Source organism: Microtus oregoni, unplaced genomic scaffold, assembly GCF_018167655.1.
Source record: "Microtus oregoni isolate MIOR12 unplaced genomic scaffold, Mior012 000043F_ref0000047, whole genome shotgun sequence".
Classification (NCBI taxonomy): domain Eukaryota; kingdom Metazoa; phylum Chordata; class Mammalia; order Rodentia; family Cricetidae; genus Microtus; species Microtus oregoni.
This window is the reverse complement of record NW_024543210.1, coordinates 4,500,707-4,518,983: the sequence shown is the minus strand read 5'-3', so window position 1 is coordinate 4,518,983 and position 18,277 is coordinate 4,500,707. Positions and strand designations below refer to the sequence as shown.

The window sequence follows — 18,277 nt, the reverse complement described above, 5'->3', positions numbered from 1 at the left end:
ATTTTACTGGTTGGGAGCTCCTGAAGGGTGTGGCCTCGGACACAGTGGGCGGGGATATCATGGGGCACAGCAGACAAAGACTGTGCTTCTCGGGCCCGCCCGCGCGGCCCGGGGCAGGGGCAGTGCAGTGGGTACACTGCGCTCTGGAGCAGGTAACCTTCCAACTGCACTCCGCGAGGAGCGGCGCTCGCCTTGCTTCGGCCCTGGGGCCCCTCACGGTGTTTGGATTCGACTCAGCTGCTCAACCTCTTCGTCCTTGCCAATGTCATGGGGACACTTTGGCGAGCACGCGTGGAACGTCTTGACTCTCTAAGGCCTGCGGGATTGGACGCCGCTAGTTGTGAAAGTTCGAGAATGGCTCCCCACCTGGAGAGGCCTCCAAGACCCCCGGGTCTCCTTAAGCGGACGAGCTGAGAGTCTGGAGTTCCGAGCGCGCCCCGGCAGGGCCAGAGACTTGGATTTGGATGACGCCGAGACGAACTTTTCAAACACAAGGGACCCAAGGATGGAAGGGTGCCACCAAGCCCTGAGGTGTTCCTGGGAGCCACTGAAGGTTGTGGAGAGAGGGATGCTGCCGGACAGGGCTGGGAGCCGGCAGCAGACTAGATGGGAGCAAACCCCATGCAGCGCTGGGCCTTGGGACAGGGTGAGCTTGCTGAAGAGCAAGGAGCACGCAGGTGCCGCTGGCTTGGAGAGCACTAAGGGTAAGGTAGGGTAAGAACCCTACGTGTAGCTGCCCCTAATATTTACAACAGCAAGGAGTCTTAAATCAGGTCCCAGTGATGGACACAATTACAACTCCCAGGGCCTCTGTAAGTCGTAACTCTCCTGAGCCGAGAGCTCTGTAACTGCCTCTTGTGGTCACCAGCAGACTGCTCTTACCTATACCCTCTGGGAACTGGGCAGGAGTTGATGGGTGGCAGGTCCAATGGAGTGCAGGTCTTAAAAAGTTCCAGTGAAGCCTGGAGCAGGGACCTTGGGGGTGGTGTTTATCCTTGAATGGACCCTTCCCGAAGCCGACATCCAAGTCCAGGCCTGCTGACTCCTAGTCCAGTGCTTGTGGTGGCTACTGGGCCCTGAACTTAGGGGTCTGGAGGCCTGGGTTTGATTTCCACAGCCTCTGAGCCATCTGGGTGCCTTTGGGAGGCAGGCGGTGAGAGGGAGAAGGAAGTCCACACTGGAACTGGGGTGAATATAGGGCCCCTCCTGAGGCCCATGCTGTTAAATCCAACAGTCCTCATACAGGGACATAGTCCCAAGAATGCCCTGGAGGCCCAGGCGGTAAAGCTCTTATGTCTATACCTTCACCTCTGACTTTGGGTTCTAGGAGACTAGAGGGCAACCGACGAGACAAGAAGAGCCCATCCTGCTTGTGGCTTTTTTTCTTTTTGAGATGGGATCTTGCTACGTAGCCCAGGTTGGTCTAGATCTTGCACCCTTCCTGCCCCAGCCTCCTGAGCACCCAGGCTACCGGTGTGCAATATGACATCTTGTTTCCTTTTCTTTCTCCGGAGGTGAAACTCAGGGCCTCACACATGCTTGACAGGCAGGTGTGCAACTTGCTGAGCCTCATTTCTCTACCGCTGTTGTTTTGTTTTTAAGAGAACATGCATCAAAAAGCCAGAGGATGGGTAGGAACTCGGGAGAGCCTGCCTTTACATGGATGTCATTCCTGGCCTTGGTTGTGTGGCGCTCTGACCCTCTGGGAGTGCTGGGGAAGGGCCCGGAAGCCTGGTACACATCAGGTACTCCATAGCTGAGCTTCAGAACCATTGGAGGGAGAGCCCAGGGTCAGCCCCTGTAGGAATCCAGTGGGACTCTGTGTGCTGTCCTCTAGGTACCTTGTAGGCAGAGCATGGGTAGGCCAGTTGAGGGGGGGCTGGTATTATATCTGGAACCATTAGGTTTGGGGACGAAATGTGTGAGGGAATGGAAGGCTAAGCTGAGGTTTCATGCTGCCCTAGGTAGGTGAGGATCTGTCCTGTGGGGCCGAGTGTGTCCTCAAGGCCCACTGGTCTGCACCTTGAGGGGCAGGCACTGATAGGGGAGACAGCAATCTTGCTGAGAGCCCTTTGCACAGGCCTTTGGTGATCTGGGTCAGAAGACAAGATGGGTCCAAATACTTGACCTTGGTAGTTAGCTGGGAAGAGACCAGAAAGAGCACCAGGGTGCCCACATCTTGGGGCTGTATTGTTTTATTGTTTTTTTGCATTTTACCAGGATAAAATGACAGCAGGAAGGTATCTACTTCTTCAAACTCTGCTCCAGAGGGAGTGGGGTCTGTTTAGCTCTGAGGATTCCAGCCGAAGAGCACACAGTAGCAGAGAGGCGGTGTGGGGAAGGAACCGTCACTGCCCACAGTGACATGTTTTGTTTGGAAATGTCTTTCCTGAGTTCTTACATAAGACAGGTCCAGTGTAGAAACAGAACAGACAGTGGACAAAAAGAAGCATCATGTCCTTTGATCTCCCTACCCTGGAACCTGTACACCAAGTGACAGAAGGGGCTGTCTTACTTGATATGAAATCCATGCTCAATGCCAAGGACACAGGAGGACCATAATGACATGGCTGCACCCACTCAACTTCCAGCCTTCTGCTCAGCTCGGATTTCACACGCCAAACTTGTTCCTGCCTCAGGGCCTTCGTGCAGGCTGCTCCTTCTGGGGAGCCCTTCCTCTAACCTAGCTCTGAACTTGGACTCTCCCCAGTTCTCTCTTAAGGTGCTGATTGGCACACCACTGTGGTCTGAATGTCCTCTCCCCGTGGTTCCAGGTAGAAATCCTAGCCCCCAGGTGATGACATTTGGAAGTAGGGCCTTACTGGCTAACAGTGTCTTCCTTCTCTAGGGACGCATGTCTTGTGAAAGGCAACGGTGGCTCCACTTGTTTGAAATGGACTTTTTAGAATTAAAAAAAAATATCCTAGGGGGCAGAGAAATGGTTCAGCAGTTAAGAGCGCTCCCTACTCTTTCAGAAGACCTAAGTTTGGATCCCAGTACCCGTGTCTGGAAGCTCATGACCACCTGTATCTCCAGCTCCAGGATCCAGTGCCCTCTTCTATCTTACACAGGCACACACACACACACACACACACACACACACACACACACACACTCTAAAGTGTTTTTAATCCTGTAAAGCTGGATGGAATATATATATCTTGCATCTTTAATCCCAGTACTCAGGAGGCAGAGGCAGACTGGTTTCTTACAAGTTCAAGTCCAACCTGGTCTACATAGTTCTAATCTAGCCAAGGCTACTGTATCAGGGTTCTCTAGATGAACAGAACTTATAGAATGAATGTCTTTCTATATAGAAAGGGGATCTATTAGAATGACTTACAGGCTATGGTCCAGCTAATCCAACAAAGGCTGTCTATGAAGGGAAGCCCGAGAATCCAGCAGTTGCTCAGTCCATGAGGCTGGATGTCTCAGCTGGTGACAATATATGCTGGAGTCCTGACGTCATAGGCTCTAGTACCAGTGAAAGAATGGATTTGCTCGCAAGGTTGACAGCAAGCTGGCAAAGAGTAAAAGCTTCCTTCTTCCATTTCTTTATATAGAGTCCCAGCGGAAGGTGTGACCCAGATTAGAGGTGGCGCTTCCCACCTGAAAAGATCTGAATTGAAGTTTTTGGAGCCGGTCCTGGAACTAGCTCTTTTTTTTTTTTTTTGAGTTTTTTTAATAATTTATTTTAACTTTATTTTATGTGCATTGGTGTAAAGGTGTCAGATCCCAGGGAACTGGAGTTACAGTTGTGAGCTGTCATATGGGTGCTGGGAATTGAACCTGGGTCCACTGGAAGAACAACCAGTGCTCTTAACCATTGAGCCATCTCTCCAGCCCCTGGAGCTAGCTCTTGTAGACCAGGCTAAACTCGAACTCACAGAGATCCACCTGCCTCTGCCTCCTGAGTGCTGGAATTAAAGGCGTGCGCCACCACCGCTCTGCTGAAGTTGTGTTTTTCCACCTCAAAGATCTGGATTAGAAGTAGATCTTTCTGGGGGCTGGAGAGATGGCTCAGTGGTTAAGAGCATTGCCTGCTCTTCCAAAGGTCCTGAGTTCAATTCCCGGCAACCACATGGTGGCTCACAACCATCTGGAATGAGGTCTGGTGCCCTCTTCTGGCCTGCAGATATACACACAGACAGAATATCGTATACATAATAAATAAATATTTAAAAAAAAAAAAAAAGAAGTAGATCTTTCTGGGGCTGGAGAGGTGGCTCAGAGGTTAAGAGCACTGACCTTCCAGAGCTTCTGAGTTCAATTCCCAGCAACTACAAGGTGGCTCCCAGATCTGTAATAAGATCTGGTGCCCTCTTCTGGCCTGCAGGGACACATGCAAGCAGAATGCTGTATACATGATAAATAAATAAATCCTTTTTAAAAAAAAAAAAAAGAAGAAGAAGAAGAAGTAGACCTTCCCATGTCCAAATAAGCAAAAAGCCTCATAGATGTGGACTCCATTTTTGGGTTTTAGTTAATTCCAGATAAAGTCAACCAAGAGCTTGACAGCCACCAACAGTCTTTACAGCTACGTAGTGCGAAAAACTCTCTGCAGCAACGCAATCCTGTATGGAGAGGCCAGCTAGATGGAGTAGAAGGTACCTGGTACCTGAGCCTGGTTCTTGGGACCCGCGTGGTTAAAAAAAGAGAGAGAGAGAGAGAACCAGCTACCGCTCCCTATCCTCGGACCTTCACACTTGAGCTGTGGCATGCAGGCCCCGCCCACACAAAAGAAAATGTATATAAAAATAAAAAATCCAGTGAGAGGTTGAGGATATATATGGCTTAGCTGGTAAAGTGCAGGCACAAGGGCACCTGAGTTTGGGCCTCCAGCAGGGTCTTCCACTCAGGAGGCTGAAGAGGATCATCCATGATTCAAGGCCAGCCTGTGCTACATAGTAAGATCTTTTCTCAGTTAGTCAGTAGGCCACCCTGAGGAGCCAGGGAAATGCTGGAAGGGGCAGCTTTGCAGGAGTGGGAACAACTCGGAACCAAGAGTCGCTCCCTCAGCCTGGCAGGCAGCCACAAAGGAGGCTGGGACTGGTTTGTCTGGCCGGTGTGCCTTGATGTGATGCCCCCGTCAGACTTCCCAGAGGGAGGTCAAGCATAGAGTTCCTGTAGAGATAAATCAGATTCCCAGCCCCTGAGCAGGAGAGGCTGACTGCCTCGAAGCCAGTCTCCTCAGCACACCCTCAGGGCTTTGGGGATGGTGTCTCAGAGTTCTTGAGTGCTTTGGTTGGTTTTGCTTGACTGTCCTGGCTGGCACCATGTGGGCCTTTGTTTAAGGTCACATTTGTTTCATGGCTGGGGCAGGAGCCAGGGAGCAGACAGTATCCAACTCTGCTGTTGTCCTGCTCCCCATGATCCTCTGGTTCCAGGAAAAAGAAGACGAGGATTAATTTAATAATTTGCTTCCTAGCCCTGGGTGTATGTGTGTGGGAGTCCTATATTTCCAGCGGTTCCCCTGGGGTCAGCTCTTGGTTGACCAGAGACTTCCTTGGCCTACTTCAGAACCCACTTGACCTTCAGGAGTCAGTGGACACCGGAAACTCAAGATGGGACTTGGTATAAATAGCTACATGGCAATGACTTGATAAATACAAGTAGGCTGCAGGGGCCCTGCTGCTGGGGGTGCCCCAGAACCGGAAGGCCACATGTAGCCTAGTCTGCATGCCCTCTGGTCTCCCACTGGCACATTGGCAGTCTGTTCCCAGCCCACAGTCAGCATCCACGGGCCCTGGAGGGCAGTGTGCCCTGCACAGTAATGATTTGAGGTGTGGTAGAACTAGCTGAAGTTGGTACCATAGGAGGCAGCAGAGGGAGAAACAGCTGGCAGGGAGGATTCTGTGTCCTGAGCCCAGACTGGTCATTGTCATAGCAGGCGTGTAACTTAGTGAATATCAGATGTGGCCAAAGGGTCGCTCCAGAGACTAAGGGAGAAGGCTGGAGAACAAGGTTCAGTGCCTTGGAACCAGGGGGTCCATGAACTTTGCAGGGGTTTAGGCAATGTCCACAGCTTCCCCAGCCTTAGGGGCAGCCCTAGACAGGGAGCTCAGCTTCTATCTATCCTCTGTACAAGCCCTTTTGTGTAGAGCTCTATTGGGCACCAATTTGTTGTAGGAGGTCACTTGTTTGTCCCTGGCTGCCCACATTCCTGAAATAATCACTCAGAAACTATATCATTTAAATTTCTGCTTGGCCTATTAGCTCTAGCTTCTTATTGGGTAACTCTTACATCTTAAGTTAACCCATTTCTATTAATCTGTGTTTCGCCTCGTGGCTGTGGCTTATTGGCAAGGTTCCATCTGGTAGCATCTGTCTCTGGCGGGGCTCCATGGCTTCTTCCTGATTCTGCCTTCTTTCCCCCAGCATTCAGTTTAGTTTTCCCCACCCAGCTCTACTCTACCCTATCACAGGCCAAGACAGCTTCTTTATTCATTAACCAATAAAAGCGACACACATACAGAAGGACCTCCCACACCAGAGTCTGCTCCACCAGGCTTTTGTGTCAGGCGGGGTAGAGAGAACAAAGGGTGTGGTTCACCTCTGAGGCGTGACCCCATAAAGGTCTTCCTGACCCCAGAGAGGAAGGATGTCTTGCAGCTAGCAGGTGGCCTGTAAGCCTCGATCATTACCTCCTTCTTAGCCTTTTGTCCCATTTTCCCTTCCCAAACTGCTGCCACCCCGCTGGCCATGCTTCTGTTCCTGGCCTGGCTATGCCTACACCTAGAAAAATGTATCCCAAACTACAGTGACCCTTCTGCTCACCCCAATGGTTCCCTGGAGCCCATTCTGGAACATACTCGTGCTTGCTGCCTGCGAAGAAGGCCCCTCCCAGATGGTTCAACTAGCTGTCTTGGGCCTCCAGGATAGCCCAGCAGGGGACAGCCTGTTTCACTTCCCAGATTTGGTTCTTGGCTCTTCATGATTTGGAAGTGGGCCTCCACAGGGCTGGAGAGATGATTGAAAATGCTCGCTGTTCTTCCAGAGGACCTGTGTTTGTTTCCCAGCACTCGTGTTAGATGGTTCATGACTGCCTGTAATTCCAGTTTCAGATGATCCAACGCCTTTTCTGGTCTCTCTCTCTCTCTCTCTCTCTCTCTCTCTCTCTCTCTCTCTGTGTGTGTGTGTGTGTGTGTGTGTGTATACAGGGAAGATACAGCTAATTCTAAATCAAGGCTAAAAGTCTGGAATTCTTTCTGGTTCCTTTATGCCCACTTCCATGTGCAGAGGAAAGCCAGTGTAGACCATCCATGTCTGTGAGAGGTTTACAGCCAATGAGGAACCAGTACAAGACACTGGGGGATACACTGGGGGGGGGGTAGTTGTAGTTTTGGTGAGTCAGAAGACAAAGGGCAGGAGAAATTAAGCTATGGTGACTGAGAGAACATCATTGTCCCAGTGTCACCTTCCCTTTCATACTCTCTCACCTCAGCTCCCCTACCTCCTATTCTCTTTTCTCCCTGTTATTCTGTATGCCATGAAACTCTCCCCCAGGCAATATAAAGAATGCCCCTTCATTCCCGATAGAGAAAGGACCAACAGACCAAAGAAAGAATTCTACCCAAGTCCAGGTTGGGGAACCAATGGATTTATTATTTATAAGACAGTCAAAGGCATTTATGCTGCTGGGAAGTCTCACCCTATTCATCTGTATCTTTAAGAAAAATTATATCGGGCTGGAGAGATGGCTCAGTGGTTAAGAGCATTGCCTACTCTTCCAAAGGTCCTGAGTTCAATTCCTGGCAACCACATGGTGGCTCACAACATCTGTAATGAGGTCTGGTGCCCTCTTCTGGTCTGCAGACATACACACAGACAGAATATTGTATGCATAATAAATAAATAAATATAATAAAGAAAGAATTATATTTGGGACTGGAGAGATGGTTCAGCAGGTAAGGGCACTGGCTCCTCTTCTGGAAGACCCAGGTTCAATACCTAGCACCCACATGGCAGCTTACAACTGTCTGTAACTTCAGTTTCAGGGGATCTGATACCCTCACACAGAGAATATACAGGCAAAACACTGGTGTGTGGTGCTATTTTGTTTGTGATCTAACAAAGCTTACCTGAAGATCAGAGTGTGGAGCTAAGCCACAAGTTAGTCATAGAGGCCAGGCACACACCTCTAACCTCAACACTCACGAGGCAGAGACAGATGGATCTCTGTGAGTTCAAGACCACCCTGGGCTACACAGATTGAATCAGTCTAAAAGAGAAACAAAGCCAAGTGGTGGTGACTCACACCTTTAATCCCAGCACTAGGGAGGTGGAGACAGGAAGGGATATGGCTAAGCAGAGAAGGAATATAAGGCAGGAGGAGATAGGGGCTCAGGATTCAGTCTGAGGTTTCAGAGAGATGGCATTTAGTCTGAGGACTTGTAGACACAGGACACCCCCACTTCAGTCAGAGGATTTCGTAGAGGTAAGAACTAGTGGCTGGCTGCTGTTTCTCTGATCTCTCAGCTTTTACCTCTTACTATCTGACTCTGGGTTTTTATTATTAAGACCAATTAGAATTTGTGCTACACCAGTGCACATTAAATAATAAATAAATCTTTAAATAATCTTTAAATAAATAAATACATCTTTACAAAAGCATTTATTTATTTGTGTGTGTGTGTGTGTGCGCGCGCGCGTGCACATGTGTATGTGCATACAGTGTACATATGGAGGTTAGAGGGCAACTTGAGGAGCAGCTTTTCTTTCCTCTAACATGTGGGTCTCTGGGATCAAACTCGGATTGTTAGGCTTGGTAGCAGGCAGGCATCTGTATCCATTGAGCCATCTATCAGACCAGTTATTTGTCTCTTGAAGTAACTGTTATGAGCTACTCCATGTCTTAGTCACTGCTCTATTGCTGTGAAGACACACCAGGACCAAGGCAACTCTTTTTTTCTTTTTTCGAGATTAGGTTTCTCTGTGTATAGCTTTGGAGCCTGTCCTGGAACTCGCTCTGTAGACCTTATAAAAGAAAACATTTAACTGGGAGCTTGCTTACAATTTCAGAGGTCTAGTCCATCATCATCAATGGCAGGGAGCATGGAGGTACACAGACAGATGTGGTGATGGAAAAGTAGCTGAGAGCTTCATCATGAGCCATAGACGCGTGCGCGCACACACACACACACACATGGACTTCTGAAACCTCAGAGACCCCACCTCCCCCAGCGACACACTTCCTCTCTAAGGCTATCCATCCTAATTCTTTTAATCCTTTCAAATAGTGCCACTCTCTGGTGACCAAGCATTCACCTATATAAACCCATGGGGACCGTTCCCATTCAAGACACCACACTCCATTCTGAGTGTAAATGCCAAGAAAGAATGATTCTCACAGCATGTTTACACAGGTAAACTCCACCTGCCAGCACACCAGGAGGCACAAACAATTTCTTTGGGATGTTAAATAACGACGCTTGTGAATACAGCATCACTCCAGGAGCACCAGACTCATGAATTTATCATTGAAGAAGATGGAACTCCTCCCCTGCATCTTGAAAAGGAATGCCCAAGACTGGACCAGGGCAGGTGCACGGAGTGGCCTGTCAGTCACATCCCTGTCTCGGCATTTTGCCACAGTGAGGACTGAACCTGTCCCTTGCTTCAGCTCAAGTGCAGTGATCTCTGCCTGTGACACAGCCCATTTCAGGCTGACTCTTCAATGACTGCACCTGATGTCTCTGTGCTTGCGGCCCCAAACCTCATCTCCACAGCCTTCAATGTGTCCTTATCAGCTCTCCACTGTCGACTGGGATGCCTCTTTATAACCACTCCTTACTCCACTTTTGTTTTCTGAGATGGTTTCTCTGTGTAGCCCTGGTTGCTTGCTCTGTAGACCAGGCTGGCCTCAGATGTACAGAGAACTATCTGCTTCTGCCTCCCGAGTGCCAGGATTAAAGGTGTGCCACCACCACCTGGTGAATCCATTTTTAATCAGTGTGTGTGTGTGTGTGTGTATTACTGTGTAACATGTGACCTGAGAACTAATATTAATAACTAAGATCGGAATAGAAGAATCTGATTGCCGCTGGCCGTGCCATCAGGTAAAATCTGGGTTACTTGGCAAGTCACAGTCACTGCGACAGAAATGTGAGTTGAGGAAACATGCCATCTGTGTTTCTGACACTGTGTGCTCACGGCTCTTTTTTAAGTAACCTTGGGGTGGAGAGAGGCTTCGAGAGACCCAGGAGCCTCCTGCATCACGAGGGACATCACTAGGCTCGCTCTCTTGAGAGTGTCCTGTGGGTTGTCACAGCCGCTCTGTTTCACAGTAAGGGTCGTGCCCAACTGGAAGCTGCAGCTGACTCCATCAGCCCTCGCCGTCGTCTCTGGACTTTCCCTGTCTGTCTAGGGCTCTCCGTGTCATTGCCAGCACATCAGGTGTCCAGGGCAGGGATGAGGTTGTTGTGTTTATCAGGGTGTCTCACTGTTTGACACCTGGCATGTGTTGGTTGCATGCACCAGGAGCCTGGACAGGCGGGCTGCTGTCCAGGGTTAATGACACAGTAAGGGCAGTGCAGGCGGACAGCGATAGTGGAGGAGAGACAGCAAGACTGTCTGGATGTGGGCCAGAGAGAGAAAGGTATCCAGACAACTGTGGGGCCTTGGGGTCCTACTCTGCTGGCAATGTGGGACTGAAGGGTCCCTGTCCTCTCAGGTGGAAAGTGTGTTTTAGGCTCCCTCATTAACCCAGGTCCTAGTGTCTTGAGTGTAACATCTGGCCCAGCTGTCTCTCCAGAGCAGATGCATCCCTTCTTCTAGACCTTCTGCTTCTATTAATGAATTTGGCTGGCAGTTCTACAAGAACACAGCTGGGGTTTGCTCTGTGTGATCACAGATTTTGTGGGTGCAAAAGTGGGGGCAGAGGAAGGCCAAAGGCCTTGTCTCAAAGTCAAGCGGCAGAGTTGGGATCTGAAGGCAGGCAGGTCAACTTCTAAGTGGATGCTGAGCCACGGTCCCTCTACAAGAAAGGACATCAAAGCTGACCTTGGCCAGGCTACTTCCAGTCTCCCTCTGTCCCCCACTCTGCCCTCTGCCCTCTGCCGTGGCAGCTAGCTAGCACCACCTACTTGCCTAAAAGCAGACAAACTGTTGGGGTGAGGGGGTCATCCCTAGTTTGAAACTAGCCTGTTCAAGGACAGTGTACAATTAATAGGAAAACAGGTGGACACGTGGCTGCCATACCCTGAGGGCCATCCAGATAAAACTGCTAAATGTTCATCAACACGCCCCTTCTAGCCACTCTGCTGCGACTCTCTGGCCCTGAGGGTGCCCTCCAGGTCACTTTGTAGGGCTGCAGCCTGGGTCACTGAGTCTATGAAGGAAACTAGCTGTGCTGTTCAATACAGATAAGGTTGCATTCCCTTCAAGGGCTGGCTATCAGATAGGATGGCTCTAAGATAGTGACTGTCTCAGGCAAGTCCCCTGTGGGGTCTCGGTGGCTCCACGATTAGAAGAGGCCCTTGCAAGCCGGGCGGTGGTGGCGCACGCCTTTAATCCCAGCACTTGGGAGGCAGAGGCAGGCGGATCTCTGTGAGTTCGAGACCAGCCTGGTCTACAGGAGCTAGTTCCAGGACAGGCTCCAAAACCACAGAGAAACCCTGTCTCGGAAAAAAAAAAAAAAAAAGAAGAGGCCCTTGCCTCTCTTCCCTTCCAGGACTGGAGGTAAACTGTAAAGTGGGGTACACACACGAGGGATCACTGTTTATACAGTCATTCTAAGCAGCCAGAAGCCAGGCATAGTCTGAATTCGGAAACAGAGGCAGGCCTACGGGGTTGGCCACCTCCCATGACCTCTCACATGCTTTCCTGATGCTGAGGTCATTGACACCAGGATCCTTGTTGGGGGTGTGAATGTGGCATCAAAATAGCCATGTCTCCGCCTCTGCTCACAGGTATTTAAGATCTGCAGAATTGGTAGGAGCTGGCCATTGCGGCATTAGACTGAGAGACCAGAGCTCTTCCCATTTTCCACGCTGTCCATGGATTTTGTTGCTGGGGCCATTGGAGGTACGATGGAGGGGTACAGGGGTTGGGAATAGCTGGGGATGGTGCCTTTGTGTGTGTGGTAAGTGGGAGGGAGCCTTAGGCAGTTGGTATTCAAGCAGACTCCTGGCGTGGTGGACTATGGGTGCTGAAGCGGGAAGGCCTTGAAGCTCAGGCAGGATGCTGAGGCAGGCTAGGAATCCCTGGCTTGGGAACAGGAATGTCCCTGTTGGGTTAAGAGATGGCTGGGGTCCTTGGTGTGGGTGACTGAATCATGGGGGAGGGCTGAAGGCTCCAGGGAAGAGCAGTGTTCCCAGGAGTTCTGCTGTAGGCAGCGGGACGAGGCATAGAGCAGGCCCAGATGGACGGTTTCGCTGATCCCCTGGGGCCTAACAACATCTAGCCCACCTGTGTACGAAGCTGTTTCTTTCCTGGGGCGAAACAACAGAGGGGAGAGGTGGGGCTTCCCAGGGGCCATGATCCTCAGGCTGTGCAGCTGTTTTGAGTGAGGCACCCTTGGCCTCACTGCTGGGAACAGCCTGGGGCCTGCGAGGATAGTCAGCACCAGCCTTGGGGAGGACTGAGTCCTGGCCCTGTCTGGGCTGCCTGGGGTCTTGACCTATGGCTCTACCAAGGCTGGCTGCTCCTCTGAACATTAACGTCACAGGTCATGCCCTCCTCATAGCCACAGGACAGGCCCTCGTGAGGGGTCCTTGCTCTGTGCTGGGTCCTGGGTCCCAGGGACTCAGACCCAAGCCTTTCCTTTAAGAACTCTAGATGTAGAGGTGGCCATGGCATGTGAGGCATAGCAGCAAGGCCATGGGGCACAGGTTCTGATCAACATGCTTCCAGGCAGAAGCAACCAAAAGCACAGTAGGAAGGTGTAAGAGGGGAGGGCTTTGAGGGATTGATAGGAGTTGGTAAGGGCTTTGAGAGACATAGAAGGCTATTCTGAGTGTCCTGCCAGGCAGTTGCTTTATACCTCCCTGCCCCCTCCCAGGCATCCATTCTTCATTCTAATGCACCCCAGGACACAACCCCATGGACCTTGCCATCCTTCATGGTGTTTTTTACCATCCTTGCTCGGGGTTAGAAAGCCCAAGGCCCTGTGGAGGCCCCAGAGCTGGAGTGGCAGGGCCAGGAGGGCAGTGTGGCTCTCTTGGTCCAAAGCTAGGGTGGGTACTACAGGCCCCTCTGCAAGGTGGGCTGGCAGCTGTCCGCCGTCTTCAGTTAATCCACTCAGGCAGAGGAGTGGTTCCTCAGTGGGCAGTTCCCAAAGCTGTGACCACCAGGTGGCCTCGTTGCTTGGGCCTCTGTATGGGTGTTAGAGGACAATGGCAGGGAGTTCTCTTGGCCAGGAAGTTGAAAAGCAAGGGGTTGCAATTTCATAGTCCCCTCCAAATCGTGAGCACAGTGACTTAAAGACGACCTATGGGCTCTGCCACTCTCACACGTGGGCCTCTGGGGGAGTCTGTCCAGACCACAGCAGCGGTGCACATTCTGTCCCATGCACACCTGTGGTTCAGGGACCCAGGTGGGGGTCAGGGCTGCTCAGCCGGCCTTTACGCAGAACACGCCCCTCCCCCACCTCTGCAAAGTGTGACTGTCCACCTGGTTCCCACACAAACCCTGCGCAGGCAGAAGCTTGAGGGCAAAGTTTGCCTGGCTTAGAGACAGGGTCAGCCAGAGTGGAACCAGGCGTTCTACTGAAAGGTGATGTCAGAGGGGAGGCTGAGGAATGTCCTTGGCCTGGGCAATGGGGATCGGCACTGTTGGGCCAGGAGAGGGGTTGGGAGATACCTAGCAGGCTTGGCAGGTGCACACAGAGCCTCGGTTTCTCAGCTGGCTGCGGAGAGGCAGAGCCCAGGTCAGCTGGAGGTGGGAGAGGGGGGCTTGCTTGAGGCCACCTTCTCCCATCCCTCAGCATGGGTGGGCTCTCACTGCTGACAGGGCATCTCCTACTGTCTCACTGGGTCCTCTGATTGCGTTGCAGGAGTCTGCGGTGTTGCTGTGGGCTACCCTCTGGATACAGTGAAGGTACAGCAAGGCCCTACCTTGGTTTAGATTACTTAGTATCTCTGTACCTAGCTCGGGCCCATAATTAGAATGCTAACAGGACATAGTTCTCTCCCACTCTAATAGTCAATGCTTCCCTAGGGCCCTTGGGACTGTCGTCTCTCACCCTGTGCCCCAGAGGTCTCATTCTAAACGGTGTTCACTGTCCCTACTCAGTCTACAGCAGCATGCCTGACAGTCAAGGGGCTGAACCTAGTCTTCTACTGGCTTTGCCCCAGGCCTAGAGCCAGCCCTTCCTGAAGCCTTCTCCCTTTCCCATAGGTCAGGATCCAGACTGAGGCCAAGTATACCAGCATTTGGCACTGCATCCGGAACACGTACAGTCAAGAGCGGGTAGGACTGGGGCCCGATGGTAGGGTGGCATCAGGGACTGGGACTTGCTAGTGATACCCTTCCCCTAGCCCCTTGGCCCTCCAAACAGGAATGGCTGTGCCCAGCCCTGAGATCCCCTCTGAGTCCCAAAGTCAGAGAACTGGGAACCCTATTTGGTACAGAACTAAGTCCCTTGTCTTTCAGGGAAGGGACACAGGGGAACCTGAGATTCTGAAGGTCAGGGAGGAGCCCATCCAGGGGAATGTCTTACAGACACTTATGCAAGCGACATGGGACTTGGTGCAGGCAGGGGTTAGCTAAGCATCATGTTGGTTCCACCAGCATGGCCAGGCAGCTGTCTTCAACACCTCAAACATCAAGTCAAGTGCTGAGATCCCAGGGGTGATGTCTGGAGACATTGGTGGCAAGGGAGGTGGTGGTCAGTCCCAGATGTCCCAGCCCCAGGGCATTCTCTCTTGGGTCCTGTCCTTATTTGGTCCCTATCCACCAGGTGTGGGGCTTCTACCGGGGCCTCTCACTGCCCGTGTGCACTGTGTCCCTGGTGTCGTCTGTTTCTTTTGGCACCTACCACCACTGCCTGGCTCACATTTGCCGCTTCCGGTACGGCAGCACTGACGCCAAGCCCACCAAGGCTGATATCACACTTTCAGGAGGCGCCTCTGGCCTTGTCCGGGTGAGTAGAGGCAGTTGAGGGTGGAAGGGCACCAGAGATAACCAGGGCATTTGAATCTTACCTCCCAGCAGGTGTCAAGACTGAGGCCCTGGGAAGCTAGAACCTACAGGGCATGGGGACTGTGGTGAGGAACTAGTATCCTGCCTGGGATGGGCTAGGCTCCTTTTGGTGTCCCTCCCAGAATGCTCCAGTGGAGAGGAGGAAATGACCATAAAGAAGCTCCCTGTGAGGGTGTGGGGAGCCACAGAGATAGCACTCAGGTGCTTGTGATTTCCCAGCTCCATCTTCAGGGTACCCAACAAATGCCTGAACACCATCTAGTGTTACCATGGACACCTGGCATCCTTCATCTTCAGTGGAGATGGAGCATCAGGCACCACAGATGGGAACAAGCGCTGCAAATGCAGCTGAGGTTCTTCATAGGTCAGGATGGAGCATGGGTAAACCACTCAATCCTTACTTAGAGTTTCCACAGGCTGTGGGCTAAGTGTTGGCTCCAGTATACAGTGCAGACACCAAAGGCCAATGAGACTAGTCAGCCTCTGAGCTGCCACCTGATCTGCAAGAGGTGTGAGGAGAATTAGGGCAGACCAGAGGTATAAAGACCCCAGGGCAGCCTGGTCCATCTGTGTCCCGCAGTGACCACCATGCCCTGCTTTTAGCAATATGACTACAGCGCAAACAAGTGTGTCAACTGTGCTCTTCACTTAGCACCAGATATGTGTCAAGCCAGTACTCTCCGATGCAGGAGACCTTGGTTTCAGCCTTCATAGGTCTGAGCTGGCTTTCAACCCAGCACTATCAAAACCCTGGGACCAGCTTGCAGCTTCTTGGGATCTGGGCTCTCAGCACTGGGTCTTAGAGCCAACGGTTAGGCTGTAGGCATGTCCTAACCTTGCTTCTTCTCTGTCCCAGGTGTTCTTGACATCACCCACAGAGGTGGCCAAGGTCCGCCTGCAGACACAGGCCCAAGCTCAGACACAGCAGCGGCGGCCCTCAGCCTCCTGGACATCAGTGGCTCCTGCTTTGTGTCCTGCAACCAATGCATGTCTGGAACCAAGGCCCAAGTACCATGGGCCGCTGCACTGTTTAGTCACAGTGGCCCGCGAAGAGGGGCTTCGGGGGCTCTACAAGGGCAGCTCAGCTCTGCTCCTTCGTGACGGTCACTCTTTTGCTACCTACTTCCTCTCTTATGCCATGCTCTGTGAGTGGCTCACCCCAGCTGGCCATAGCCAGCCAGGTGAGTGACAGGCAGAAACGGTGGAGTTGGCCCAGTGGGCTGGGGGCTGGGAGAGGAATCTGCACAGTGCAGCTAGCTCACCAACACTGAATCAAGCTAAGCATCTTTGCCTTATTTTTCAATGGTTTCTGAGGTGTGTGTCTGTCTAAGGCCACACAGTGACTTTGTGACAGAGGGGTGTATCCTGACTCAGTGAGCTGTCCTGGCTGGGTCCTGTCTCTGAGAAGCTTGCAATAAGGCATGTTCACGGTGTCTCTTGCAGATGTCCTAGGTGTGCTGGTGGCTGGCGGATGTGCGGGCGTCCTGGCCTGGGCCGTGGCCACTCCCATGGATGTGATCAAGTCACGTCTGCAGGCAGACGGGCAGGGCCAGCAGCGCTACCGGGGCCTCCTGCACTGTGTGGTGACCAGCGTGCGGGAGGAGGGCCCCAGGGTGCTCTTCAAAGGGCTGACGCTCAACTGCTGCCGTGCCTTTCCTGTCAATATGGTGGTCTTCGTGGCCTATGAGGCTGTGCTGCGGCTCACTCGGAGACTGTTCACATAGGGCCACTGGGTCGGTAGCAGCCAGCTCACAGCCGCTGGAGGCCAACGGGAGCATGGTTGGGTTCAGGACCCCACAGGGCTGTCACTGGAACAGCAGAGGGCCTTCTGTGCAGTGACTTAGGTGAGGCCTGAGCTTGGCCTGCCCAGCTGCTGCTCACAAAGTCAGGGGGTTGATCTGCTTGGGGGGTCACGAGTCAAGGCTGTGTGGGTCTCCTTGATGAGGATGTGCCACTTGGAGTCATTTGTCGCCGAGCAACTGTTCATTCCTGAGTGTCCTCCCTTGTCCACACCCATGACCTCAGAGCATTCTCTCACCAGCCCCAGTTCCACTCATCTTGTAATCCACACTCTTCCCTTAAGAGACAAGTGAGGGACCAGACAGCAAGCTGAACCATCTGGCTACAGGCTGGGCTTGTTCCCTGTCCCAGGCTGTCCAAGAGGGCCCAGAGTCCTCATTGTCCCACGAGCTGGTGTGGGGCTTCACTGAGTACGCATTTACACTGCTTGCCACATAAAGACCCTGGAACCTGGGTCAATAAATGTTTCTGAGGTTGCTTAGCAGTGTTGCTATGATCTGTACGGTGCTGGCCCTCCAACCTTGTGTTCACCGGGATGCCGTGAAACCTGTCAGCTCATGGTGGGAGAGGCTGTGTGAAGCCCTGGCTAAGATGGCCTAGAGTTCTTACGTGGGTAGCCAGGTGCCCGTTATGTAGGGGTCCCTGGGGAAACCTGCACAGTCTTTACTTCTGGGCTGTGTACTTTGTTATCTGTGTCATTACCGGCCGAACTCCTGGAGCACTGTGACAGGGTAGGAAAGTGCGGGGGCCAGAGGCTGGGAGGGGAGGGGAGGAGAGGCTAGCGTCTGCTCTTAGGCACACGTGGGATTTGCTCGTGCTTCAGGCCTCCCTTTCCGGAGACCCTGTGGCTTCCGGTGTTGGGCGTCACTGGGAGTGGAGCTGGCAGCACAGTGTGACTCCACTGGGTCTTCACAGAACAGCCCTGCGGTAAAGCTGACTGATACCCGCCTCAGCTGGGCAGGTTCAGATGCCAGGCCTGGCCATGCATGCACCAAATGGTCTCCTGTTTTTCTCTTCCAATAAAACTTCAGTTTCTAGAAGGTGCGGAATATGTTTCTGGGTCTGCCCTTGTCACGTAGGCCCTTCAGCACCGATCTTACACCCAGAGCCCTTGCCTGCAAGACCTCCCACTGCCTGACGTCATCTCTTGGGCCTCCCCTTCTCCCGGAAGAGATACTCTGGGCTCCTCCCATGGAGCCTAGCCAGCTGGCTGGTTGCTTATCTGTCCCATCTTAAAACTGGGAGCTGCCCAGGACTTCTCAGCCTCTGATGAACAGAGGAACTAGCTTTGCAGTAAGGCCCTGGTTATGATGAAAGCCAGAGCGTCCAGGTGGGG

At 52.3% G+C, this 18,277-nt stretch overlaps 1 protein-coding gene across 2 annotated transcripts; it reads left to right on the top strand.

Annotated features, from left to right (window-relative positions):
* The first annotated feature begins 108 nt into the window (after positions 1–108).
* On the top strand, positions 109–17,422 carry Slc25a47 (solute carrier family 25 member 47). 2 transcript variants are annotated; one of them, XM_041633060.1, is made up of 6 exons: positions 109–704; positions 13,994–14,037; positions 14,338–14,409; positions 14,900–15,082; positions 15,998–16,322; positions 16,585–17,422. In XM_041633060.1, exons 1-6 carry the CDS (start codon positions 506–508, stop codon positions 16,863–16,865), a joined length of 1,104 nt encoding a protein of 367 aa, XP_041488994.1. In that variant the 5' UTR covers positions 109–505; the 3' UTR covers positions 16,866–17,422. The 2 variants fall into 2 exon arrangements, with proteins under 2 accessions (XP_041488994.1, XP_041488995.1); XM_041633061.1 differs by lacking the exon at positions 109–704 and adding an exon at positions 11,912–12,024.
* The last annotated feature ends 855 nt before the right edge of the window (positions 17,423–18,277 follow it).

Excerpts from the sequence above, each read along its gene's own strand:
- Slc25a47 (XM_041633060.1), top strand. The coding sequence starts at position 506 with ATGGAAGGGTGCCACCAAGCCCTGAGGTGTTCCTGGGAGCCACTGAAG. Across the intron at positions 705-13,993 it reads TGGCTTGGAGAGCACTAAGG|GAGTCTGCGGTGTTGCTGTG; the intron begins GTAAGGTAGGGT and ends ATTGCGTTGCAG. Across the intron at positions 14,410-14,899 it reads ACACGTACAGTCAAGAGCGG|GTGTGGGGCTTCTACCGGGG; the intron begins GTAGGACTGGGG and ends CCTATCCACCAG.